We start from the raw sequence: 26,459 nt of genomic DNA on the forward strand, positions 1-26,459 counted from the left end.
TCCCATCTTTCACCCCAGTTCAGGGTGGCCCAGTTTCCATCTTCTGAACGCTCACTCCCCACTCCCAAGGAAAAGGAGATTGGAGTGGGGAGCAGAAAGATGTGCAATCTTCACCAACAGACATTTATTGAGCTCCTTATGGGTGCCAGGCACCAAAGAGGAGCGCACAGAGGTATTAGATAAGGTCCCGGCCCTCAAGGAGCTTCTTGATGACCAGGGGAAAGGAAAAGGGGGTGGGGAGAAGCTGGTGTCAATCACAGGCCTCTCTCCTCTCTTTGGTGGTCTCAGAGGTGGGCGGGCCCAGAAAGGGACAACTTGGACGAGTGTCCAAGACATATATGCACAGGCCACACATGTACAAGACACATGTGCAGAGCCCACCCAACTACAGAACCCGTGTACAGGACACGAGAAGTGTATGTGTCGCACGTGGGCGGGATTCACGTGCAGAGTCCATATGTGCATAGGCCACATGGGTGTAACACAGGAACTGCATCTCCCCGAGCCGGGTTGGCTAGGTAGGGGGAGGGCTCCAAGCCCCAGCCAGCTAGGTTCCTCAAGGCTGAGGCTGGTACTGGCCCTCTGTGGCTGTGAAGAAGTCCTCCAGCACGCTGCGCAGGTAGTCAAAGGTGGGCCGGTCCTCCGGGAGCTCCTTCCAGCACAGCATCATAAGGTGGTACAACTCATCTGGACAGTTGTCAGGTCGTACCATGCGGTAGCCTTGCTCCAGGTTCTGAATCACCTCAGGATTGGTCATCCCTAGAGGTTGATGGGAGAACTGACACCAAGGCTCCAGGCTTTGGAAGCCCACAAGCAGGGGTGATGGTCAAGATATTTGACAAGTGGTATGGTGTGAGCACCAATCCAAAGGGATCTTGGTCTTCATCAATGGTAAAGCTATACTCGCGGTACCTGCTAAATGTCAGTCGTGCCACTTGTAGTGTCTGCTATGGCTTAAACGCTCAATAACGCACACATGTGGCTGTGAGACTTTGGGTGAGCCACGGCACCTTTCTGAGCCTCAGTTTCCTCATCTGGAAAATGGGATAACAGTAGCTCCTCCCTCATAGAGGTGTTATCAGGATTGAAAGAGAAAGTGTATATATAGCATTGAGGATGCTGCCTGGAAGAGGAGATGCAGCATAAAGAGTACCTGTAATGATGATTATTTGGTAGGGAAGGATGGAGTGGTCAGGGCCCAGGGCAGGATGGGGGCCCACAGCCAGGACAATGGGGAGGCTTCTCCAGCTTTTAGAACAGGCACATGAGATGCTGCATCAGGAATCCAGATGGACCCTGGACCCCAGCAAGGCAGACCCTGCATGGGGCAGAGAAGATTCACTAGGCCCCTCCATGATCCAGATGAAATTATCTTTGGGCCACTTCCCTCCCTCAGTGCTGATCCTTGCCCCCATAGTAGGCTCTTTGCATGTAGACCCCAAGAGGAGCTGCTCTGGAGAACTGCATGGTCACAGCAGAAATATAGCTCCCTGTTTCTAAATTACCTGTATGGCCTCTGGTTTCTCCTTCATTCTCCTGACAAGAGACTGTGACAGGCAGTCCCCAGAGCCTAACCCCTAGAGGGTCCTAGCAAAACAGAAGTTTTACTCCCACAAAGCTTCAGACTGGATCCTAGTCAATAGAGATTTCTCTTCCCCAGGCCTTTCCCCTGGGGGGCCTCTGGCTATGTGTCACTCAGATTTCAAAATCAGGACACTGAAGGACATAGTCCAGGGAACAAGTGTACAAACCTATTGGCTACACCCAGCCTAGATACAGCCCACAGACCTACTTTGGCTTGGCCCCTTATAGTGTTTTTTTTGTTATTGTGTGTGTGTGTGTGTGTGTGTGTGTGTGTGTGTGTGTGTGTGTGTGTGTCCATGCACACACAGCGGGGCAGTCGGGGGCTGGAGCAGGTGAATACAGCCCACAGACCTACTTTGGCTTGGCCCCTTATAGTGTTTTTTTTGTTATTGTGTGTGTGTGTGTGTGTGTGTGTGTGTGTGTATTATTATTATTATTATTATTATTTTTGGCATGCGGGATCTTAGTTCCCTGACCAGGGATCGAACCCGTGCCCCCTGCATTGGGAGCATGGAATCTTAACTGCTGGACCACCAGGGATGTCCCCCCTTTTGGCATTTTTAAACAATCTGAATCATCACCAATATTTGGAAATGGGAAAATTTTCCTAAAACTCCAAGTTTTGGCTTCTCTTGAAAAAACAAAGATCTGTTTTTTGGGCCCCCATGTCTTAATAACAACCATCTGCTAGAGCAGATGCAAGTTCACCCAGGTCCCCATTACTCCCCATAGTTTCCCTGACCCTGAAGCCATGTGTCAGTTGCCGTTTATCATCATGCTTTCACTGCCTTTATTCTTCTAATAGAAAAATTCTCTAAGGGAGCAGTGTGAGCTCTTGGCAGGACAATGAGTGTGTTTCTAGCCCCGGCGCTGCCGCTGGACTCTGTGACGGGGCAAGTCCAGGGCAGGGAAGGCCTGCATACCCTCACCTGATTCTAAGGTGTCTTTACCTTCCCAGGAGCAAAGTTCTGTGTACACTGATGGGGATGTGGGAAGCTTCTGCAAGTCTGGCCACTGTGCTCTATGACCTCCTTACCCTGTCTTTGTATTCTATTTCCTTTCCCCAGAGTTTCCTAGCAAGTTCCTTTCAAAAAAAGCTTCATTCCCATCTTGGCTGAATTCAGGGGTAAAGGACTGTCCACGAGATAGAGGGAGGAATGGGAGAGGGTGGGAATTAGCTGTTTACATGTCTCTCTCACTCTACATGGAAGGCTTCAGAGGGATGGGAAGTCAGTGTTTAGTGAACACCTACTATGAGTCAAGCTCTTTCACAAATAATCTTGTTTCTCATATCATGAAACTGAGGCTCAGAGAGGTAAAGTCACCCGCCCAAGTCACTTGCCCATAGTGATTAATAATAAAACCTAACACTCTTGAGTGCTTCGTATGGGTCAGGTACTGTTCTAGCCTCACGTTTTACAACTGGAGAAAAAAGGAATGATCTGATCAAAGCCAAACGGAAAGCATCAGTGGCAGACCTGGTAATAAGAAGCAGGCCTCTTGCCTCCCAGGCCAGATCCTCTTCTACATATTAGGCTGCCAGTGTTAGAACTAAAGAAAAGAGCTGGGATTGTTGAGGGAAGAGAGATCCAGAGACAGAGATGGAAGCCAGGCCTGGGAGATGTGCACCTAATTGGGGATGTAGGAGTGCCACCCCTGAGATGATGGAGGAGAAGCAGCTAGAGAGTTTCAGATTCTTAGCCTGGGAAGAAGTAAGTGGAAAGACATGAATTTGCTGCCCGTCCCCATCTCCCTTTCAGCTCCTACCCTTGACCCTGACCTGGGTAAGGGATGCGGCCGTGAGTGACAATCTCCGTCAGCAGGATCCCGAAAGACCACACGTCCGACTTGATGGTGAATGTCCCATAGTTAATGGCTTCTGGTGCTGTCCACTTAATGGGGAACTTGGCCCCTGGAGGGAGGAAGTGAGGTCACCTGGGTCTGCTTGGCCAGACCCTACAGGCCCCAGACTTCCCTCATATCCCATACCTACCCTCCCTGGCTGTGTACTCATTGTCCTCAATGAGGCGTGCTAGGCCAAAGTCTGCGATCTTGCAGCTCAGGGTATCAGACACCAGGATGTTGGCGGCCCTCAAGTCACGGTGGATATAATTCTGCTCTTCAATGAATGCCATGCCCTCTGCAATCTGCAGACCAGGTTCAGGTCAGCAGTCCTGGGCCCGACATCCTTATCCCACTGCCCTGTGCCCATGCCCAGCCCCTCCCCAGTCTCCTTACTTGGGCTGCCATGTCCAAGAGTTTGTTGATGGTCAGCTTGATGCCTACGGAGGTCTTGAGAAAATCCACCAGGCTCCCTGTGGGCAGAAGCAGGAGTTGCTGACCCAAGGTGCCCCAGGGGAAAGCCCCCAGACCCTTCTCCCCTAACTGGGAGTCTAGAAGCAGTGTCTGATGTGTGGAAAGGAAGAGTAAAAGCTGAAAAAGAAGGAGTGTGTGTTCAGAGTGAGGATGCCCAGGATGTGTGATGCCCTTTTCCCGGGGACTAGGGGGCTACTTGCAGGGGTCTGCAAGCTTCTTGTCACCAGTGGGGTGGAGCCCAAACTCTTCAGCCAGTCATCCAAAGCCCTGCATGGTCCACATCTGTAGTTTCTTCTCTTCCCTCCACTCCTGCCTCTTTTACTCCACCCACCCTAGACAATTGCGAGATTTTCCACATAGACCCCCGGGTTCTCACCCCAAGGTCTCTTTGTCCCATGTCTCATGCTAAAAATTCTTTTTGTTCATGGCCCAGCTAGACTATTCCTCTAGAAAGCCTCTCTAGATCCTACCAAGCATAATAAATTACATCATCATCTACCTTCCCCATGGTATACTGGAACTTTCCTACGGCACAAACTCTGGTTTTCCTAGTGTGCATAACTGATAGCAGCAATCAATCAATGTTCCCAGCCCACAGTAAGCAGCAATAAATGTATGCTGAATGCAGTAAATGGAATATGGAAAGAGGTGTCCTGGAGGACTGAGAGACCACCTTTCTGGTAGCAGAGGGTAACTAGGAGAAGACCAGGGATGGGAGTGGCTGGAACAGAGCTAGTGACCGCTGGTCCTTCTCAAGAGACTAAAACCCTATGTGAAGATGACAACAACTTGAGTGTCTCCACTATGAGTGCTGAATTAGTCACTGAAGGCAAAGACCTCGCCCAGAGGCAGCAAATATGTGGACATAAACTGCCATTCCTTCATTGTATCCATGGCAGATGTTGCTAATCAATCCCAGTACTCACTTCCAATGAACCTCAGAATCCTTCTCAACACAGAACTACAAGCAGCTACCAATTGAAGGCGGTCCGCTATTTGCCATTTCCAGAATCCATTAGCCAATTAACAGCTTTTTTCCCTTCCTGAAAGAGGGACAGATTTTATACTCCCAAAGAATCAGAGCCAGATGACAACAAACTTACTAATCTGTTACTATATGGCAGGCCCTGTTCCAACTGCTCTATATGCATTAACTTTCATCCTCACAAAAACCCTATAAGTGGACTTCCCTGTGGTTAAGAATCTGCCTGCCAATGCAGGGGACACGGGTTCGAGCCCTGGTCTGGGAAGATCCCACATGCCGCAGAGCAACTTAGCCCGTGTGCCACAGCTACTGAATCCCGTGCGCCTAGAGCCCGTGCTCTGCAACAAGAGAAGCCACTGCAATGAGAAGCCCACATGCCACAACGAAGAGCAGCCCCTGCTCGCCGCAACTAGAGAAAGCCTGCGAGCAGCAACAACAACCCAACACAGCCAAAGAAAAAAAAAAGACCCTGTAAGAAAGTTGCTATTGCATTATTATCACCATTTTACAGATGAGGAAACCATGGCACAGGGAAATGAAGTGACCAAGCCCAAGGCCACACAGTCCTGAAGCCAGGATTCTAACCCAGGCAGTCAGACTCTAGAGCCCTTAATGACTACTCTTATTTCTGGATAAGGCTGTTTAGATTTCTGCTGTTATTCTTGGGGGAACTGAGCATCAGAGGTGGCACAGGGACTTGGCCCAAAGCTGGGCCTAGAAATTCCTATTTACCTTCCTGGGGCTCTCAATCTGTCCGACAGTGGACCGAGGGAGGGGGAGGGGCTCACCCAGAACTGAAAAAGAGGACTTTGGAGCACTCCCAAGGCTCAGGGGCAGAAGGGAGAGAGATGGGGCTAGGGACCTACTCATCTCCTGAGATCAAGCATCCTTAGATCAAGGTGGGGTTTGAAGAAGGCAAACAGGACTGACTGCAGGTCAGAGAAGAAGGGGGGGGTGGGGGGGGTGAATGCTCTTCCAGAACCTGCCACCACAAGCTGGGCTCCCAGACGGGGCTCGAACAACACACCCTCTTCTCCACACGGCCTATAGTCGCCCCTGGAAGTGAGTCTTTGGGGGCTCAGGAAAATTCCTCTAAAAAACCTCAGGGCTGAGCCAGGCCTATCTCCTCCGCCCTCCAGCAGGGGCAGAGGAGACGGCAGTGCCCCCCAGCGGCCGCGCACGGCGGCGGCGCCCACCATTCTCCATGTATTCCGTGATGATATAGATGGGCTCCTGGGTGACCACCGCGTAGAGCCGGACCAGCCGCTGGTGTTGCAGCTGCTTCATGAGGTTGGCCTCGGCCAGGAAGGCATCGGGGGACATGCTGCCCTGCTTCAGGCTCTTCACTGCCACCTTCGTGTGCCCGTTGTAGTACCCTGGGGCAGGGAGGGGTTGGGGGAATCACTCGGAGCCCATGCCCCCAGAGCCAGGCAGCTGCCCAGAAACAGGGCACTGTCGTGGGACTCTCACGACCTTAGACACCTCCCCTCCCCGCAGTCCTGGAGGGCCTCACTCACCCATCCACACCTCTCCGAACTGGCCAGCCCCCAGCCGCTCCACCAGCTTCAGCGTCTCCCTGGGAACCTCCCACTCATCCTCCCACCACGGCTTCTGGGGCTTCTGGGTCTGGCAGGGGCGGCTCAACCTCGTGCACAGCCCGTCCGAAGAATCTGTGAGGACAAGGGAGGAGGTTAAGGCTGTCAATAAGGCGGGACTGGGGGTGGGGGCCCAGTGGGGGCCCACCCAGTCCCCACCTGGGGAAATGGACTGGCAGGGGAGGTGTGTGGAGCTGTCACCTGATCCCTGGGGCTCCAAGGTACCGCATCTCACCCACTGCGGGGGAATGAAGGAGCATACTGAGAGATGGGTGGAGGGTACCCCGAGAGAAACTGGGGGAGGCAGGCTGTTAGGGCACAGGTGCTAACCCTAACCCTGCCGTGCTCACTCATATAATGGCGGACCAGCTCATGCAAGCCAGGAAAAGTGATGCGGGGGGAGATGTAGAAGCCTCCTTTGTCAAGGTTACGGATCTTGTAATGTTTCACCACTTCTCCCTGGGTCTGGTCGAAGTCCCGGACGGACAGTGAAAAAGATCCTGAAAAAAAGAAAGGATGAAGGAACGCAAAAGAGGGGGGCGGTAGCCTCCAGCGAATCGCACCTCCGCCGACGCGCCACCCCCCCGCCCCCATCCCACACCAAACCCGCGGGCTCCTCGCGCCCGGACCTCTGCTCGCTGCCCCAGCCCGCGGCCCCGCCCCCCGTCCCCCGGCCAGCCCAGCGGCTCACCCGTGGTGCTTTCACTCTCTCGGATCAGGAAGGAGCCGTGCGTGTTCCCGGGCGCCAAGAGCTGCCTCTCCGCGTCCTTGCGGCTCAGGGTCTTGAAGAACCAGCTTAGCAAGGCAGAAGCGAGGGCTTCTTTCGTCTGTTGGTCCGTTCTTACTCCATCACCCTCCAGCATTCACACCACCCCTAGCATCTCTCCTTTGCTCCGAGGTCCCTGGATCTACGCCCAGCCATCCCCCACGACGAGTCCCCACTCACGGTTCGGGCTCCAGGCTGTTCGCTCTGGCCACAAAGTTGAAGGGGATGTAACCTTCCTGGCCCGTGGTCACGGACTGCGCCTTCCACCACTCGCCATTCCTGCGCGACAGCGGCGGTTAGCACGGTCTGCTCAGCCTTGGACTTGGCTGGAACCCCCTCCTCAGAGCCCCCAGTTAGGCCATGCCACCCCACCCTTCAGCTCAACATTCCGGAGCCTCCCATTTTGTCTTAAGGGCACCCACTGCAAGCCAGATCAGGGGCCGCAGGGGGCCCGCAGTACCTGAGATCCCCGCTCCCTCATGCTCTACCGCAGGGCAAGGATGGATGGGGTGAAGGGGACACTCACTGCTCCAGGATACGTAGCTGTTCACCCTTCTCGAAGCCCAGGTCTCCATCGTGGGAAGGCTCATAGCTGTGCAAGGCGATAACCAGGTTGTCTGTAAAGACAGGGGGAGTCAGGGAGAACCTGCCTGGAATAGGCTGGGAGCTCAAGTTCAGGAGTTACATGGTAGCCGACAAGACTGAGGGGGAAGGAGGAAGGACAGGTGGTGAGTAGGTGAGGAGATGGAGGCTGACAGCCAAGGGTCCACTGGACTTCTCTTCCAGGCCCTGCTGGTTGAAGTCACCTTGCAGTGGAGAAGCTGGGGGGTTGGAGCCCTCGTAGGTGACCAGTGGATCCCGCACTTCAGAGCCATTCCAGATGGACAGCTGTGGGGTAGGGGATGAGTGGAGTCAGAGAGCTGGAGGCTGGGTCAGACCCTGGCTTGCCTCCCCATTGCCCTGCTCTCCTTCACTTCAGCTTGGCTGGGTCTTATCACTGAATTTGCCAACCACTTGCTGCGTGACCTTATGAGAACCCCTTTCCCTCTCCGGGGTTCTTTTCATTTCTGTTGCAGGGGAGAGGGCTCGCTGTTATCTCAAGGACCTATAGTGGTGGTCCGTTTCTCTCTTCCAGGTCGTACACCCACCCGACTCCCGCACCAAGCCCCTGTTTTGCCTCTTACCATGGGCTTGCCATCCAGTGGGACTATGGGGTAATGGCAGTTCTCACATACATCGATGTTTTCCATCCAGTCATCTTCAGGGTTTGAGCTGCAGCTACAGCCCATGGTCCCTGGGGGAATGGAGAGGGGGCTGAAAGGGCTCCCCCAAGATCTACCCCTGCAACATCAGACATGCTAAGGCCTAGCCCTGGGAACTTCCAGAAGGACCCGAGATTGTTAGCCCCCCAGCCCCCATTCACCAGCCACAGAAAAGCTGAAATGGGGTCCTAGCTCCCAGTAAAGTCACACATGCCCTCCTGCTGAGGCCTAGGCCCCGCCCTCCCACCTGGGCTGGGCAAACCGCCACAGGCACCTTTGTTAGTCTAGTTGCCCACTTCCTGCCTCTCCCCCCTCCAGCTCTCTCTGCCCATCCCCCAAGTTGGGGGACTACCTACTAGAGATCACATACACTTCCCCAAGCCCTAGGGAAGACCTATGTTTTGATCCTCCCCTACCAGAGGGGTGTGTGCGCCCCACCTCCTAATTACAATTCCCCTTTCCAGACGAGGAAGCTGAATATGAGACCCTTTCTCCCGAATGTCAGCCATCAGGCCTCTGCTCCCCCAAACCCACCCCCACACACACAAAGTCTCCTTCAGAGCCTTCTTTCCGCTTCTCCCCAGCAGAAAACACTTCAGCGGCCCTCTTGGCCATACCTTTTACTTGTTTGCTTGCTTTAGCAGTGGAAACATTTTTTTTTTTTTTTTTTTTTTTCGGTACGCGGGCCTCTCACTGCTGTGGCCTCTCCCGTTGCGTAGGACAGGCCCCGGACGGCCAGGCTCAGCGGCCATGGCTCACGGGCCCAGCCGCTCTGCGGCATGTGGGATCTTCGTGGACCGGGGCACGAACTCGTGTCCCCCGCATCGGCAGGCGGACTCTCAACCACTCGCCACCAGGGAAGCCCATGTGGAAACTTTTTGTCAGATGAAATCAAGCAGAACCTCATAGATAAAGCAGGTAATAGTGGAGCTGTTCTGCCTGAAGCAGGGTGTGGCGGGACCTCACTCCTGGGAGTCCCTGCAGCACCTCCTCCCCCAGGGCTGCTCCTCAGGACTGCTTGGAAACAGCAGTCCTCAGGTAAAGTTTAATTGAATTTACTGTGCATTCAAGAACCTTAATATCAGAATCAAATCCACCTCCTCAGTCTATTCTGCTACACACACACACACACACACACACACACACACACACACACACACACACATATTCACACAGCCTGTGTTCTGAGCTAGTCTTCCCCAAAACCTCGCACTCTTTTCTTACAACGTGCCTTTGTTTATGTGGTTCGCCTGCCTTGGAATGCTTTTGCCCATCTGTTGAACTCTAACTCAATCTTCAAACCTCAACTCAGATATCACCTTCTCTGTGAAGCCTTCCCAATGCCCAGTGCTCTTTGCTCCTACAGCTTTCCACTTAGACCACAATCATCAACTTAGGCACTGAGTGCCATGATTACGCTAATTTATGTCAGTCCCCCTGCCTCTCCTACCCCCTTGATGAGATGGGGGATTTATCAAGAGCAGAAGCTGTGTTTTATTTGCCTGAATGTCCCAGCACCCGGAGCTATTCCTGTTAATAAATGTTGACTGGTATGTGGAGCGTTGATGCACAGATTCTCCCATCTATAGAGGTCTTAGAAACCACCAAGTCTAACCTCTGATTTTAGATGAGCAAACAGAGGACCAGAAAGGCCTGCTTAAACTCACACAACTGTTTGGGGCGGAATAAAGCTAGAGTTGCTAATACATGCTGGGACCATGTAGAAGTGGGGACCAGTGGTGGTTTTTTGGTTAGCAAGACTTAAGGTCCGGGGCTTCCCTGGTGGCTCAGTGGTTAAGAATCCACCTGCCAATGCAGGGGACACGGGTTCGAGCCCTGGTCTGTGAAGATTCCACATGCCGCAGAGCAACTAAGCCCGTGTGCCACAACTACTGAGCCTGTGCTTTAGAGCCCGTGAGCCACGACTACTGAAGCCCATGTGCCTAGAGCCTGTGCTCCACAACAAGAGAAGCCACTGCCATGAGAAGCCCGCGCACCACAACGAAGAGCAGCCCCCGCTCGCCGCAACTAAAGAAAGCCCGCACGCGGCAACAAGGACCTAACGCAGTCAAAAATAAATAAATTAATTAAAAAAAAAAAAAGACTTAAGGACCTATGTCAATTATATCTTAATTAAAGAAAGAAAAATAAGATTGAAGGATAGGCCCCGGAGTTATGTTCAAATTCTGGTTCTGATAACTTACTGTGTCTCTTTGCTGAAATCATTCTTCCCCAGCCTCACTTTGCCTTTTCTGTCAACTGGGGATCATCATCCCTTTCTCATAAGCTTAGATGAATGTTGGCTTGATTTAGAGCTAAGAAAGACTTATATCAGTGCCCATTCTGCCCTGGTAAATAATCCTCTTGGCTTTAAGCTCATGTTTCTTCTTTTTTAAAATTTAATTTTTATTTTATTTCGGAGTATAGTTGATAAGCTTATGTTCTTTAAACTGAGATACTTATAACCTTTCATGGGTACCGAAGTCACGGGTGTGTACCTCCCAAAGCATGAGTGTTAAACACATAGTTAAACCTTATTAACATAGTTAAACAGACATAGATCTATTACAAATAGAGGAAAATACAAAATGTACATGGAATTTTAAGCCAAATCAAGAGACTTTCAAGGAAAGGTGTACACGCATATACTCTTCCCCCTACTTTAGGAGTTCTGGGGAGACATTTGAGAAATCTTGCTCGGCTCTGTGGCTGCAAATGGCTTTTTTATTTTTTTTTGATTGCTAATTTTATTATGGCTAAGAACTGATCAGCAGCAAAAGCCTCCAGAAAAGAACTGATAACAACCTGGAACCAGCCTAAGATGAGCCGAGCTGTCTAGTAAGGTCCTGAGCAACCCATTGTTTGTGATATTCAAATAGGACTTGGAAAACCACAGGTTGGTTATATTACACAGAGAACACCAACATCAGATGAGGTGTCAACTTAGATCAGTAAGGTCCCTTCCAGGCTTGACATTCTCAGAGGCTTTGAAAAAGGGTAAGAGAAAGATGAGAAAAGTTTGGGGTTGAGAAAATGGGATGAACTGGGGTGCAGCAATGAGGGGAGGCTGGTAGACAGGGCAGAAGGAACCTTCTGAAGGCTGAAGCTCATAGGGCTGGAAACTGTACCTGTCCAGGCTGGGGTCACGTGGGGAGGGAAAAGGAGCCACAAGGCCTTGGGCCAGGGTCCAGAAGAGCATGCAGGCAGGACCTATATCCTGGATAAATCTCGGCCTGCCAGAAAGGATTGGGGCCATATATAAAAGAATGAAATATTGCCATTTGCAGCAACATGGATGGACCTAAGATTATCATACTGAGTGAAGTAAGCCAGACACAGAAGGACAAATATTATAGGATATCACTTATATGTGGAATCTAAAAAATAATACAAATGAACTTATTTACAAAACAGAAACAGACTCACAGACATAGAAAACAAACTTATGGCTACCAAAGGGGAAAGCGGGGGGGATAAATTAAGAGTATGGGATTAACAGATACACACCACTATATATAAAATAGATAAACAATAGGGATTTACCGTATAGCACAGAAACAACAAGGATTTACTGTATAGCACAGGGAGCTATGTTCAGTATCTTATAATAGACTATAATGGAAAAGAATTAGAAAAAAATGTATATATGCATAACTGAGTCACTTTGCTATACACCTGAAACTAACACAATATTGTAAATCTACTATATGTCAATTTAAAAAATAAATAAATAAAAGGACTGGGGCCAGGAGCGAGAAAAAGTTAAGCTGTGTTAAATTAAGCCAAAAGGTACTCAGTAACTCTGCTGGGTATCTGACCCTTAGTGTTTTCTCTGTGGCTTATTTAGTGCTGCTGGAGCCCTCCAGCTGCAGGTAGCAGGCCCTGCCCTATACAAAAGTGTGAGTTTTGGAGTATAGGGCCTGGCAGCAATCAGAAGACCCCAAGACCTGGCAATGCCAGAGGTTATTTTGGTGAGTGGCTCTCAGCCACTGGGAGCTACATGCTCCTATGAGGCCCGAGGATAATGTTGAAGGTTATTTCAATATTTTAAAAATCTGAAGGGAAATGGTACTATGATTTGTTTCTCAGTATGACAAACTGCATTATCATTTCTTCAACGCATACTTAAGTCTCTGATGAAAATTTGAACTAGGAAACAAGAAAATTAGTACCTAAATGAGGTTGTTCAGTCAGCAAAACCCTCAAAATCATGAGATCCATGGGGGAAGAGGGAAAAAGTACAACAGGGGAAGGGCAAAGGAGTCCTTGGAGGGAAGAGTTGAGAAGCACTCATGTAAGTCACCAGCCTCATTTTAAAGATGGAGAAGGTGGCGAATCAGAGAAGGTAAGTGATTTTCCCAATAGCACTTGAGGGCTCTTGGCAGAGGCGGGACTCCAATCAGGCCCCACCTCCTTTTTCAAGGTACTCTGCTCTATTCTTCCCTCCCTGGAGACTAAAGCGGGCAGGGAATCCTGAGAGGTCATGCAGACAGTGGAGCAGGGAGGGAGGTCTGACAGAGTGGGGTCCACTCTCCATCAAGATGTGATCATTGTGCTGTTAACAAAGGCCTTTCTCTCGAAGGCAATTCTCCCTCTATCTGGAATGCATGTTTCTGAGTGTACATTTACCTGCTTGGTGAATACGAGTCTGCACATACTGAGGCATGTGAATCATTGAGCATCATGCTTATGTGTACATACCCGTGGGTATGTAGGAGCCCCTGTGTGCAGATGGATGTGCAACAAAATGGGGGCATGTAGAGTCTGTGCGTGTCCCTATGTAATTGTGAGGTCATATATGCATGTATTTATTTGTACAAAATGTGGGTCCCATCCTAGTCTGATTCAGCCAGGTTAATGAATGAGGTCGGCAAAAAGAAAATCAAAATTAAAGCTTATGGGCTTCCCTGGTGGTCCAGTGGTAAAGAATCCGCCTTCCAATGCAGGGGATGCGAGTTGGATCCCTGGTCTGGGAACTAAGATCCCACATTCCTCAGGGCAACTAAACCCGTGGGCGCAACTACTATGCTCGTGCACCTCAACTAGAGAGCCCACGTGCTGCAAACTACAGAGCTCACACGCCCTGGAGCCTGCGTGCCACAACTGGAGAGAGAAAACCCGCACACCACAACTAGAGAGAAGCTCACGCACCACAACTGGAGAAGCCCACGCGCCGCAACAAAAGATCCCACATGCTGCAACTAAGACCCGACGCAGCCAAAAAGATAAAGAAAATAAATAAATTTTAAAAAATTAAAGCTTAATGTAAATTTCTCATAGAAGGAAAGAAAGGAAAGAAGGAAGGAAGGAAGAAAGAAAGAAAGAAAGAAGGAAAGAAAGAAGGAAAGAAAAAGAAACAAAGAAAGAAAGAAAGAAAAAGCAAGAAAGGTGGGAGGGAAGGAAGGAAGGAAGAAAGAAAAAGGAAACAGATCCAGAGAATCCCCAGGACTCTCAGAACCAGTAACAAAGGCAGATTCTGTGGTGAATGAAACAGGAAATTCTCTTCTCTCAACTCAGGAATTCAAGGTCAATAGGAGGAATTTTGTAGATTCTAGACCTCCGCTGACTAGCGCCTGAAATGTTCTCCGTCAAACTCAAGATCTGTCCATGGTTCACAGAGCACTTTGTACCAGTTATAAAGGGCCACCCCTCCCTAGGGTTTCAAACTTGGAGAGTGGAGTAAGGGCTAGATTTCAGGTACCATCCCTCTTGTCTCTTTGCACAGAGCCCAACACACAGAGTGGCCCTTCTCACTCTGTGTAGAATTGATAAAAAATCCCAGGCTGCGTGAAGCTCCTGGACTAGAGTTTCTGATCCCAGGGTTGTTTAGGAATCATCACAATGAGCTCTGATTCTTGCCAACTTGTTCATGTTTATCAACTCCATAGACATTGTCTCTCCTGGCTGGGCCTAGAATGTGTGTTGTCCCCTTAAAAAAAAATGTAACACTTTTCCTCCCCTAAACTGTAAACCGATTCATTTATCGAACATTCTGTCCAAAATGTGTGCCAGCTTCTTGCCTGGGTTTCTTGGGCTAACACTTTATGTCAAGGGCAGGCAGGCTCTTCTACTGCAGACCACTGTTGCCCTCTGGGCCACCCTGTGGCAAAGTCTGTCAGGAATAATTTAAAACATTTTCTTGGCCTTTTTCTTTGGCCAAGATTTGACTATTGGCAAAGTTGCATATGTTCAATGAATAACCTTAGCTGTGGATGCCTGCACAGAACCCTCACCATGGTACTCGAGAATCAGGGTTGACAGGCCTGGTAAATAATTTCTAGTGGGCAAAACGAGGATGTCTCCTGAATTCCCTCCTTTTTCCTGTGTTCCTCTTTGATATAATACCACTTTGGAATAAACTCTGTGAATTCACAGAGTTCACAAAACAGAGAACAAAAAGATAAGCCTTCTCTTATGCAAACAAGATGGATTTATTCTCACAAACTGGGAGTGGCTTAAACATAGAACTGATTCTGCTAGTTATTGCCATAAACAAGGGCTATAGAGCAATTATTCTAAAGCTGGTATTTTTGGTAGAGGTCCTCCAACTAGTAACTTGTATGTACCTAGTAATTTCTTTTATTGAGTCCCCTTCCTCATGTACCTCTGTCTGTATTTGGCGTCATGGGGGTTTTATCAGGACGAAGCCTTACTTACAGTTTGGCGAGCCACACCACTTTATTAAAGTTTCTGGAAATCTGCAGGTCAGGGAGGCTCAGCTCATCATATCCATATCATAGTGAACCAAGTTCATTCCCAAGGCCTCCCAGTCACTCACTGACAGAGGGCCTTTGGGCAGGTTACTACACCTCTCTGAACCTCCCTCAGTTCCTTTATCTTCAAAATGGGAATAAAAAAGGGGCCTGCGTCTAGGGCTGTTGTGAACATAATATGTGATATGTAGATGATCTCATATAATAAAGTACTTAACATGGTTCTTGGTACAGAGTAAGGACTAGGTAAATGAAAATAGTTATTTGAGGCCTGCATGGGTATTTCATTACCCCAGCCTTAAATACATTCATTTTCCTTTCTGATTTTTGGCACTTCCACTTTTTCACCTTTAATATATTTACCTCAAATGGAAACTTCACTACCATAAATGTAAAACCAGAACACAACATTGTAAATCAACTATACTTCAATTAAAAAAAAAGGAAAACCAGTATCACCAGTCATAAACAGAAATCTGTATATATTAAAATAAACACATACTATAATACCTAAATTCACATTTGTAAATGTTCATTCATTACCCCCCTAAAATCACTCACCCGCATCAATGATGCACAGGCCATATCTGGGGAAATGCCACACTGTGAGACAGAACTCTGGGCTTAGGCCTCTGTTGGTAAGTTAGAGGAGACATGACTTTCTTCCTACTTGGCCAGCCTATCGACAAAAATTTAATGCGCATGTCTTACGTGCCAGGCTCTGATCTAGAGCTGGGGACACAGAGGTGAGCAGTCAGAGAGGCTCCCGTCCACTTGGCCCTGCCTGCTGTGTTAGAGGTGGGTGCCCCTCTGGCGGGTCACTCCATTTTCACAGGAGGCAGTAAGGCCTGTCTTCAGCTCACTGATCGGTTACATCTGTGACCCTGACAAACTGACAACACAAAACAGCAGTATTTGCCAGGAGGTAGCATCTCAAAATCACCACCATTACCCATTAACCAAGTTAACGACATTTAGTTAAAACCTCTGAAAAGATGAGGCAAGATCTCCACGTGTTGAAATGGAAAGATGTCTCAGATATAACATGGCAAGCAAGTTACAGAACAGAATGTAGAGTTTAAGTCTATTTGAATTTAAATATGGAGATATAGGGGATTCTGTTAAGCCAGGCTCTGTGCTAAGCCTTCATTTGCATGACTTCATGTAATTTTCATAATAATCCTATGAAGTAAGTGCTATTATTACCCCCATTTTACAGATGCAAAAATTGAGGCCCAAATGGGGTAAAGGTATTTGTCTGAGGCCTCATAACAACAAATAAGTGGTGGAGAGGTGAGCTGAACCTCGGTCTACCTGCCTCCAGAGATTAGGCTCTTAACCAGTATGCTTTCCAGCAGCCACACATAGGAAAATCTGGAAGGATGTGCACCAAATTGTCCACAATGAGCATAGCCCAGGAGTAAGATTGGAGGGAGCTGTATTTCTTAATATGTCTTTGTATGTCCCTGTACTGTTTAAATTTTTAAAAACAGCCATGTGCTAATTTTGTAGTTGAAAAACAACAAAGCCCCCACGAACGCAAAAACTCTGCTAAGAGACACAAGCATTTGAGGAGAATCAACTGTACAGCTTGCCCTTCCACTCCTCTCCTTGTCTCAAGAGGTGTAGGCATGGAGAAGGGGATACAGGAAAAAAGGTTCTGCAACCACAGAAGTCTGAAAAACACTGGGTTAGACAAAATCAAACAGCCACCTTCTCTGGGGAGACTTTCAGAGCTTCAACAAGCTAATGCTGATGGTGAAGTTAATGTGGGACATTTTGTAGCTTAGGCCATGTTGATTTGGCCCCAGACCGTTTTCTTTCCAGGTGCCTCATGGGACTAGCATTCTTTAGAACAAGCATTGGAAATGCAGCTCCAGGTGCTTTCAAACCAACACCTGGATGGTATCTTTGTCCCACCTGCCCCCATTCCACCCACATACTCATCTCCCCTCAGCATCGCTTTCACTACGTTGAGCTTGGCCTTGAAGCCATCAGCTTGTGGGTGTGTGGATAGATTTGTAAGATCCAGTGTATGATGTATCTGCGGTCCCTTCCTCTGCCTCTGAACATACATGCACACATACATTTTCCAATGATGATATGAATGGTGTTTTGGCTAGGGAGGGAGGGTTCATGTGTGTGTCTGTGTGAAGCTGTGTGTGGGACCCTCCTCTAAGACAGACCCTGTGGTCCAATCTAGAGTTCTCACAACCACTAGTACACACAGGAAACAAGCTCATTTGCAAAGCCACACCACAAGTGTGAGGGAATGGGTGGTTCACTGGCCTGCCCAAGGTGCTGAGTAGGAGTAATTCTGGTGCAGACATCCCCCCCACCCTTTGGTGCACAATTTGCAGGAGAAGGGGGTGCCTAACCTCTGTTAAGCACCTACTGCATGCCAGGTACTACCCAGGGCACATCACAGCCATTATTTTCTCTTTGATTCCCCACAGGCACTCTGTAAGGAGGGATTTATTATTGCCTCTTTACCAATAAGTAAACTGGAGTTCAGAGAAATGAAGCCATTTGTTCAAGGAAATGGCAGAACTGGAACTGTGCCTGGGTCTGCCTGGCTCTGAAATGCATGTCCCTCACGCTACACCAAACCCGCTGGCTCTCTTGTGTTTGGTCTTGCCCTGAGGCCTCTGCCCTCCTGGGACCCAAGAAACAACCCAGGGACAGTGACCTTGGCTTCATGTCCTAGGTGCTCTGCAGAATAGGCCTTAATCCTTCTCAGAACTGCCTTGACTCTTCCAGGAAGCCTTCCGGATCACCTAAGGGAAGCCTTCTCCCGTCCTCTGAACCCTCCGCCTATTCTCTTGCTCCATCACTTGGCCCTTTTTCCCTTAGAATCTTAGAGAAGAATCTCTGTCCCTGAGCCCCGAGGGCGAGGGACCCTGAGTCATCTATCAGCACAGGCTGTGTGGGAGAGGGGACGGCTTATGCGGGTCCAGAGTCTGGATGAGGGTAGGGAGACCCAGCATGTTTTTCAGGCCCGACAAGAGGCTGCAGGCCTTGGAGCTGGGGACAAAAGAAAGGCTGGGACATGCTGACTCAGTGGAAACTGTGTTTCAAGAAAAACTCCAAAGGCGGAGAGGGAGGCAGGGGAAACCTGCAAAGTGTGGCTCAGGTGGGGATTTGCCCGATAAACAGCAGGCTGAGAGCTAGAAAGTGAGGGGGTGGGCAGGGAGCTGACTCTGCTTCCCTGGGCCGCCACCAGCTTCCTGGGGTTTGAAGCAGGAATCAACAGGACCCACTGGCCCTACACAGACAGCAGCAGTGGGAGCGGGGCTGGAGCGGGAGGGAGCAAAGGGAAGAGGGGAGGACTTCCTGCGGACACAATGGCAACTTTCCAGATGGAAGTCCACGCGGTCCTTTCCCGGGGCCAACAGCACCCCTGTCCGGAATAAAAATAGCCCTTCCTCTTCCCGTCTCCCATCATTCTCTCACCCCCCAACTTCCCAGAGTCCGGTCAGATACTTCCACCCGGGAGGCCCCATGCCAGATGATAAATATCCCTTCACATGCCCATCTGTTCCCAAAGGAAGACTCCTCCTTCTCTCAAAAAATGTTGGTCACTGAGGCTAAAATCACTTCTCACGTGTCCATCTGGATGCTCTGGGTGACTCCGCTCTCTCTCTCAGGAGAGTCTTGTCATTGGGATCTGCCCCAGCAACCGGAAGGATTCCTGGGACCCCTGACTCAAGCCTGCCCATCACCTTGCTCCATAGGGGGTGTGCGCCACACCCTAGGCCATCACCCTCTCTCAGGGACCATCACACCTTCTCTGCCTCTGCCTCGCTGACGGACTGCAGGGAGGGTGTGCTTTGCCCCAGTCTGGGCCTCAGGAGGCTCATCCATCATGGGGTGAGGGACTGGATTAGGGATTTCTGAAGGCCTTTTTAGTACCTGACAGTCCATGTGCCAGATCCCCAAGAAAAATGCTCCCAGTGAGGTGGGGCCTGATGGCAGGCAGTGTGACAGAGGCAAGAGGTAACAGCTATGCAGGAAAGAGGTGATCCGGTTGCTCTGCCTGTCTTCCACCTGACCTCCAGCCAGGTTTTTCTGTCCCCCAGCCTGAAGGGCTGCTGCCTACCTGGGGAGCCTGGCCCCAGGCCCAGCTGCAGCCCTCTGCTATCAGGCCCCCCACCGCAGCCCCTAGACCCCTGTTCCCAGTACTCCTTACCTGCCCAGCCCAGGAGCCCTCTGGCCCCATTCACATGGTCTTCCTGGCCTAGCCTGGCTGCCCAGACACAGCTTCGACTCCCCTCTCCGTCGTAGCCACTGCGTGTCTCCCCGCGCCCACGTCCCACCCTGACTTCCTGCCGCCTCCTGAGGGCCCCAGCAGCCCAACCACAAGCCTCCAGCACCCCAAGCTTCCTGCTGCCATAGCCCCCTGCCTCTCAGCCCTCAGGGGTCCTATACGTCTCCAGTCCAGGCCCTACTCACCCTGAGGGTGGCACTTGGAGGTGAGGGAGGATATTTGATAGAACTTCCCCCCGCCCTCCCAGCGTGCACCTGGACAAGAGATTCAAGGGCAGCCTTGAAACCCCACTGAGCGGGAGGCAAACAGACACCCACTCAGCTTTCAGTGAAGGGCAAGTAGCACTGCTGTCACAGTCTGAGAGCTGGGTGACCTTTTCATTACTGTCGGAGGGCAAAACTAACATCACTTCAGAATCAGAGGAGAGGACAGCATCCCTGTAACATCACTGGAGAGCAGACACCCGTGTTCCAGTCAGAGAGATACCAGGCTCACACAGCTGCTAGACACAGCAGCGGAACAACAGCCATGCCATCTCAGGGCACAGGACAATAGTTTATTATACACAGAGGGTAGGCTAACACCCCTCTTACGGACAGAACACTGGACAACAGGCTGTTTAAGAAAGTGGGCAGGACAACCTCTTGTCTTTAAGGGGACAGAGTAACAGCCTCTGTCGTGGGCAGAGGGCAGGACAAACCCCCTAATTATAGTTGGAGAGTAGGGCAACCCTTCTAACCAGGTAGAAGCAAGACCACAGCTCCTGTCAGAGGCACAGGGCCTGACACCTCCTCCTGCAACAGGTGGGAGACAGAACAGACACTCCTGCCCAGGCACCCAGGTGCAGGCAGCAGACTGGCCGTGCCTTCTGCTATAGGCAGGAGGCGGGGACCTTGTCACAGCAGCAAGCAGGCCAACAATCTCCCTTTCCTCAGGGGCCAGGCTGAGGGTGACGCCCGTCAGAGGCTGAGGGCCAGGTCACCAGCGTTATGAGGAACTCTAGGTGGCCTCTCTCAGGCCCAAGAGATGGGCCTTGATCCCACCCGGCATAAATATGTTGCCACCGCCTGAGCCTGCCCTGGGGGAGCGGGCTGGGGGAGGGGAGCCCACAGAGCATTGTTGGGGTTTGCGAGGCTGTGTGCACCTCAGCTGCCGAGGGAAGGGGGAGACAGGAAATGGGTGGGGGGAAGAGGAAGCCTGAGCTGGAAAGTCAGACAAAGAGGGTAACACAGAAACAAAAGCTGAGAAATACAAAAAACAAAAAAACAAAAACCTACCGAATGACACAGAGCCCAGAGCCCCAGCTGTGGGGCCCCAGCTCCCCTTGCTGTGAACCTGAGCTCTTCACAGTCCATCTCTGGGCCTCAGCACAACAGCAAGAACACCACTGAGGCTTGTAATAATACATAATAATGCACATTTATTGAGGGCTTACAGTGCATTATCTCACTTCAGATGTATCCAACTACTTGTGGAGTGAGAATTAGCATTTCCATTTTAAAGATAAAGAAACAGATGCAGGGGGTAAGGGACCGCCTCAGAGTCTAAGATCAATAGAAATCAGTGGTGGGGCTGCCACTGAACCCAGGTCTACCAGATCCCGCGTTCTTCAGCTGCCCATTTACCTAAGTCACCTTCCATGGGGGTGATTTAGAATTTTAAGTTCTTTTCCAGTTCTGATCTTGATAAGATAGAGCAACAGAAGTGGAGCTGTGGGGAAGATGGGGATCCAGCTGTCCATCTCCACCCCCAAGGCCAGCTTCTCTCCGGCAGTAGAATCCCTGGTCCCAGCAACAAGTGACATACAGCCACCTTGGGCCTGAATAAATAACTGCAGAGACCTTGATGGGAAGCAGAGGTTTATTGAGGAGCCTGGGAGTCTGTGAACTCCTCCCCTTCCTCCACACCGTCCACCCTCCCCCATCTGGGGCAACAGGGGCAACAAGATGCAGGGGCTTTAAGCTCCCAGAGCTCTGAGCATCTCCCGGACTCTCCCCCCACCGCTCTCCAGGTGCTGGCTCCTCTGGGGCACCCCTCCTTTCCTTCTTCCCAGGTGGGCTGGGGAATGGGTAGCGGGTGGCGAGGCAGGCACGCGGGTGCCCCTCAGCAGAGGGTGAAGCGCCGGGCACTGATGTTCATGCGCGTGAGGCCCAGGTGCCGCAGTGGCGGGGCCAGGGCCAGGCCGGCTCCCGGCTCCAGCTCCAGCTCCATCTCGGCCTCGTTCAGCAGCTCTTGGTGCAGGTGACAGACTTGGTCCACCTTCAGCCGGTGCAGCTGGGCCCGCAGCCGAAGCAGCTGCCCTGCCAGCTGCCGGTCCTGTGCCTGCATCTCCCGCTGTGGCCGAGAGGGGGCGTGAGCCTGCTGAACCTCCCATTTTTCCCTCCTGGTCAACTCCCTGGGTCTCTGCGCTGGCTATGTCCTCCCCACACCCTCACAACCCAGCTCTATCCATCCCATCTCATAGATCTTGCTCTAAAACCAAGCTAAACAAATACAGGTACCTGGGGCCCAATCCTAGATCAACTAAATGGAATATCCAATTTGGAGGCTGGACATTTTTATATTTGCACATATTGTATTGAACCACCTATTCAACACTGGCCTCTTGTACAGTGTGGTCAGTACCTCCTTTGTATCTTTGGGGTATAGCAAGTCCCAGAGTATGGGAGGCCATGCCTTCCCCAGCTATAACTGGTTGCCCCACAAGGGCAGATTCGGTCCCCTGAGCCACAGGACCACAAGATCAGTAGATTGGATGGACTCCTTCTTCAGCAAGGCTCCCTGAATAAAACACTGGACAAGTCCATTCCTGGCTCCTCAGCCCTGGCACAAAGCCACAGGAGTGGGCATTTGCTAGAGGCAGGGTCATTCTCATCCCCTCCCCATACCCAGTGTCTTGGGCCCTCAGGACTGCCCTCAAGGCCCTCTGCAAGGCTGCCCTCCCCACCAGACTCACCAGCTCCCGTCGGAGCCACTCAAGGGCAGAGTCCATTGAGTCGAAGCCGCAAATGGTCCCAGGTCCCCCGGGCTCGGGTCTGGCTTGGGCCCTGCGCCAGGCCTGGCTCTGGACCTGGGCCGTCCACTCCAGATATGAGGGCCGCCGTGTCTGCAGCTGCAGCTTGGCCGTCAGCGCCTTTACAGAGTCCAGGCTCTCTTGTTCTTCATCCTCCTCATCTTCTTCACCCACTGCCTGGAATTTCAGTGGCTCCAGGGACATGGTTGGGGATGAGGGACAGGGCAAGTCTGCAGCTCTGGGATTAGGGAAAGCCTGGCAATATTACCCCAGAAGAGGTGGCAGAAGCTGAGGGTGAAAGAAATGTGCAGGGAGTGTGCGCTGGTGAATGTTCAAGGTGGGTCAGGGAGGCTTGAGTGTGTCAGGGTGGGTAGGTAGATGGTTGTGGGAGGCTGAGTGTGCAAGGGCTGGGATTTTCCTGCACTGCTAACCCGGGAGCCACGTGATGCCTGTCCGGGTGGGGGCAGGAGAAGCCCTGCTCCTCTGGCCCCTTGGATAAAATTTATTGTCTTTGCCCAGAAGGAGACACCCAGTTCCCAGAAAGGAAGTTGCTCCAGGATAAGAAAAGCATCATCCACACCAGAATATTGGCCCTCTTCCCAAGACCCAAGTTAAAGGATTCGGGAGGCGATAGGAGGCTGACAAGCTGCCCCCTGTCCTCACTCATGACACTGGCCCTTCAGCAAAGGAATAGGGTCCAGATCCCTGGCTCAGGAACCAGGAGAACTGGGTTCTGGTGCTAGATCTGTGGGACCTTGGACAAGTCACTGACTCTCTGCTGGGACAGATCAATGATTTCAAGCTATATTCTAAGGAACTTTTGGTTCCCTTGGAAATCCCTCAAGGACTGTGTGCAGGGTAAGGGCACAGCTGTGGATGGGCTCCTAGACCTTCCTCTCCCTGCCCCTCCCAGGGCTTCAACCAGAACGGTTCCCTTTTTAAAACTTTGTATTGAAATATAACACACACAGAAAAATTTACATGTCATAAATACATGGCTTGCTGAATTCTCCCAAACTGAACACACTTATGTAAGTGGTACCTAGATCAAGCAAAGGAGTATTACTATCATCCAGGAAGCCTCTTTTGTGCTCCTGGCCTATCACAACTCTCCTAAGGGTAATGTAACCAAGCATAGGGCTCGCTCATGTGCCTGCAGTGCAAAAAGCCAAGCTCTGACAGGGTTTTTGCAGCAAAGTAAGGGTTTATTGCAGGGAACCAAGCAGGGGAGTTAGAGCCAAGCCTCAGCTCCACTCCAACTTGGTCTTTGAATGTTGGGGTTTTTTTAAAAAAAGGGGAAGAAAAAAAATTTTTTAATAAATAAAAAATAAAGTAAAAAAATAAAAAAGGGGAAGAACCGGACTTCCCTGGTGGTCCAGTGGTTAAGACTCCACTCTTCCACTGCAGCAGGCACAGGTTCAGTCCCTGGTGGGGGAAGTTCTGCATGCCGCGTGGTGTGACCAAAAAAAAAAAACCAAAAACAATTAAAATAAAACAGGGGAAGAACAAAGAGGCTGAGATTAACCATCATCTTGTGACGTTTCTGTGACATTTCGTAATCGTTTCTGTGACATTTCTTAATCGTAGTTTCAGGAGTCAGAATGTCTCTGGTTTATGATTATCTGGCCAGGTGGTCCACAGCTAGGGGCTGATGAGCTGTTACCTCATCTTGTCTTAGAGAAACAACTTGAATTTGTATGTTAATGATGATATCTAGAATAGCAGTTTCAGTACATTAATGATGTTATTGACAGCAGCAATTTTAGACTTCTGACTCTGTGTTTGTTTGTTTTTGTTTTTTTGGCCATGCCACAAGGCATGTGGGATTTTAGTTCCCTACCAGTGATGGAACCCATGCTTCCTATAGTGGAAGTGTGGAGTCTTTTTTAAAAATTCTATTTATTTTATTTTTGGCTGTGTTGGGTCTTCGTTGCTGCGCGCGCGGGCTTTCTCTAGTTGTTGTGGTGCACAGGCTTCTCATTGCAGTGGCTTCTCTTTGTTGCGGAGCATGGCTCTAGGCACGTGGGCTCAGTAGTTGTGGCTCGCGGGCTCTAGAGTGCAGGCTCAGCAGTTGTGGCGCACGGGCTTAGTTGCTCCAAGGCATGTGGGATCTTCCCAGACCAGGGCTTGATCCTGTGTCCCCTGAATTGGCAGGCAGATTCTTAACCACTGTGCCACCAGGGAAGCCTGGAAGCACAGAGTCTTAACCACTGGACTGCCAGGGAAGTCCCTGACTGGTTGATTAGTGTTCATTTAGCACAGGATTGAGGTCAGAGGGGACATAAAAAAGAGTAAAGTTTTGGATAGAGATTAATCATAAACTCAGTAAGGAATCTTGGTTTTAGGGGGACTTGGTTTCAGTAATACTACCCTAATTTGACAGCATAGATTAGTTTTGCCTTTTTGTATACTTTCTAGTGGTTCTCAATCTTTAGCATGGATCAGAATCATCTGGAAAACTTGTTAAAATAGATTGCCCCATTCCCAGAGCTTCAGATTCAGTATGTTTGGGGTAGGGCCCAATAATTTGCATTTCTAACGAATTCCCATCCCAGCTGATGCTGCTGGACTAGAACTTTATAATTTATACTCTTTTATGTCTGGTTCCTTTCATAGAGCAGTTCCAACTTTATGTTATATTATTGGGGGGGCGCCTATGATTTCATTATTTGATGGAAGGCTTTTGCACACACACAGAAGCCTGGAACCTAGTAGACCAGAAGGCTCTTTAAAGGCAGGAGTACATCTTATTTTTCTTAGTAACCAGCACTTAACACAGTGTAGGCATCAGTGTTTAAGAAATAAAAGAATACTTGGATGGATGGGTCCTCCAGCAAATAGACTTAAACTCTAGTAATTTACCAGCTTAAGTGTGTCTCTTGCCAGACTGAAAACCCTGTGAACAGAACCTTCCTCAACCATTCTTGGGTCCCAACACCCAGTGTAGGGCCCAGCTCAGTGTACAGGCACTTCATGTTTGGGCAAAGGATGGAGTGATGAGGGATGGAGCTCCTGAGGGCAGAACTATACCAGAAGTGGCCCCCATAGAGGGCGCCCTCAGACAGGGACTTCCAGCTGTGGTGGGGGAGGGGTGCCTGCTACACAATTGCTTGCATTTAAGGTGGACCAAGGGATTTCCCCCACCCAGCCTCCGATGTAGGGGAGGATGCAGACAGTTCCCAGTTTCACACCCACCCTTTCCACCCCTTCCACCAGGGTACAGGAGAAGAGACAGTATTTTTCTTTATTTTTTTTTAATCGGTGAGAGTGCCAGCACCCCACAGTTAAAAAAACCAAAAATGTGAGTGCCTCCTGCGACCCAGGCAGGAGGTAAAGGGCTTTAACAAGAATATTCTCCCCATTTCACAGATGATGAAATTGAGGTTTCCTTAACAGGTTCTAGCCCCGGGGTCTTCACTAAGAAGTGCTGGCAATAGGAGGGGGAAATTCCTGTGAAACTGTGCGATCCCTTCCTCCAAGGGGCCTCCTTAACAGCTGTCCTGCCGGCGTCGCCAGCTGCCCAGCCAGTTCCTGTCCCTTTCGGAGCCCGCGCTCACCCCGCCTGACGCTCCTAGAGTCTGTCCTTCTACCGGGCCCCAGGCCCACCTCTGGAGGAATGGAGTTCTCGGAGCTGATCCGTACGGGCCAGGCCCAAGCCGAGCTCCTGCGGGGCCCGGAGATGCCCCCGCTGCGCGGCACGCTTTGCGTCACCGGCCACCACCTGCTGCTGTCGCCAGGGCCCCAGGCGACTCCAGACCTGTGGCTGCTGCTGTTGCGTAGTGTCGACTCCATCGAGAAGCGGTGAGACGTGGCGGGGACATCCCCGTAGCCTGGGAACGCGTGGCTCCGCAGGGAGAGGGGGAAGGGCAAGCGCAGTTGGAGCTGGTGCCCCCCCCCCCCCCCCCCCCCACGCACAATCCCAAGAAAACCCCTTTCTCTCCCCCCCCGTAGGGGTCGG

At 50.6% G+C, this 26,459-nt stretch overlaps 3 protein-coding genes across 3 annotated transcripts in view; 1 reads left to right on the top strand and 2 right to left on the bottom strand.

Annotated features, from left to right (window-relative positions):
• Nucleotides 1–552: 552 nt before the first annotated feature.
• Nucleotides 553–19,452, bottom strand: LCK (LCK proto-oncogene, Src family tyrosine kinase). Its single transcript, XM_055082694.1, is given in 12 exon segments — nucleotides 553–759; nucleotides 3,365–3,496; nucleotides 3,578–3,731; nucleotides 3,823–3,899; nucleotides 6,082–6,261; nucleotides 6,403–6,555; nucleotides 6,831–6,980; nucleotides 7,172–7,275; nucleotides 7,427–7,525; nucleotides 7,773–8,134; nucleotides 8,431–8,540; nucleotides 19,411–19,452. Coding segments are annotated over 11 exon segments (1,719 nt in total). The 5' UTR covers nucleotides 8,536–8,540; nucleotides 19,411–19,452; the 3' UTR covers nucleotides 553–556.
• A 1,882-nt stretch (nucleotides 19,453–21,334) lies between these two features.
• FAM167B (family with sequence similarity 167 member B) lies at nucleotides 21,335–22,926 on the bottom strand. The gene is made up of 2 exons (XM_007125098.2): nucleotides 22,445–22,926; nucleotides 21,335–21,822 (listed from the first exon to the last, which is right to left on the bottom strand). The coding sequence occupies exons 1-2, from the start codon at nucleotides 22,703–22,705 to the stop codon at nucleotides 21,592–21,594; spliced, it is 492 nt and encodes a 163-aa protein (XP_007125160.1). The 5' UTR covers nucleotides 22,706–22,926; the 3' UTR covers nucleotides 21,335–21,591.
• A 3,061-nt stretch (nucleotides 22,927–25,987) lies between these two features.
• LOC102974564 (myotubularin-related protein 9-like) overlaps nucleotides 25,988–26,459 on the top strand; it is a 6,481-nt gene continuing 6,009 nt past the window's right edge. The window contains exon 1 of the mRNA XM_024125614.3: nucleotides 25,988–26,302. Coding sequence (XP_023981382.1) covers nucleotides 26,118–26,302 — 185 coding nt within the window. The 5' untranslated portion in view covers nucleotides 25,988–26,117. The remainder of the gene's footprint in view (nucleotides 26,303–26,459) is intronic.

Source organism: Physeter macrocephalus, unplaced genomic scaffold (genome assembly GCF_002837175.3).
Source record: "Physeter macrocephalus isolate SW-GA unplaced genomic scaffold, ASM283717v5 random_222, whole genome shotgun sequence".
NCBI lineage: Eukaryota > Metazoa > Chordata > Mammalia > Artiodactyla > Physeteridae > Physeter > Physeter macrocephalus.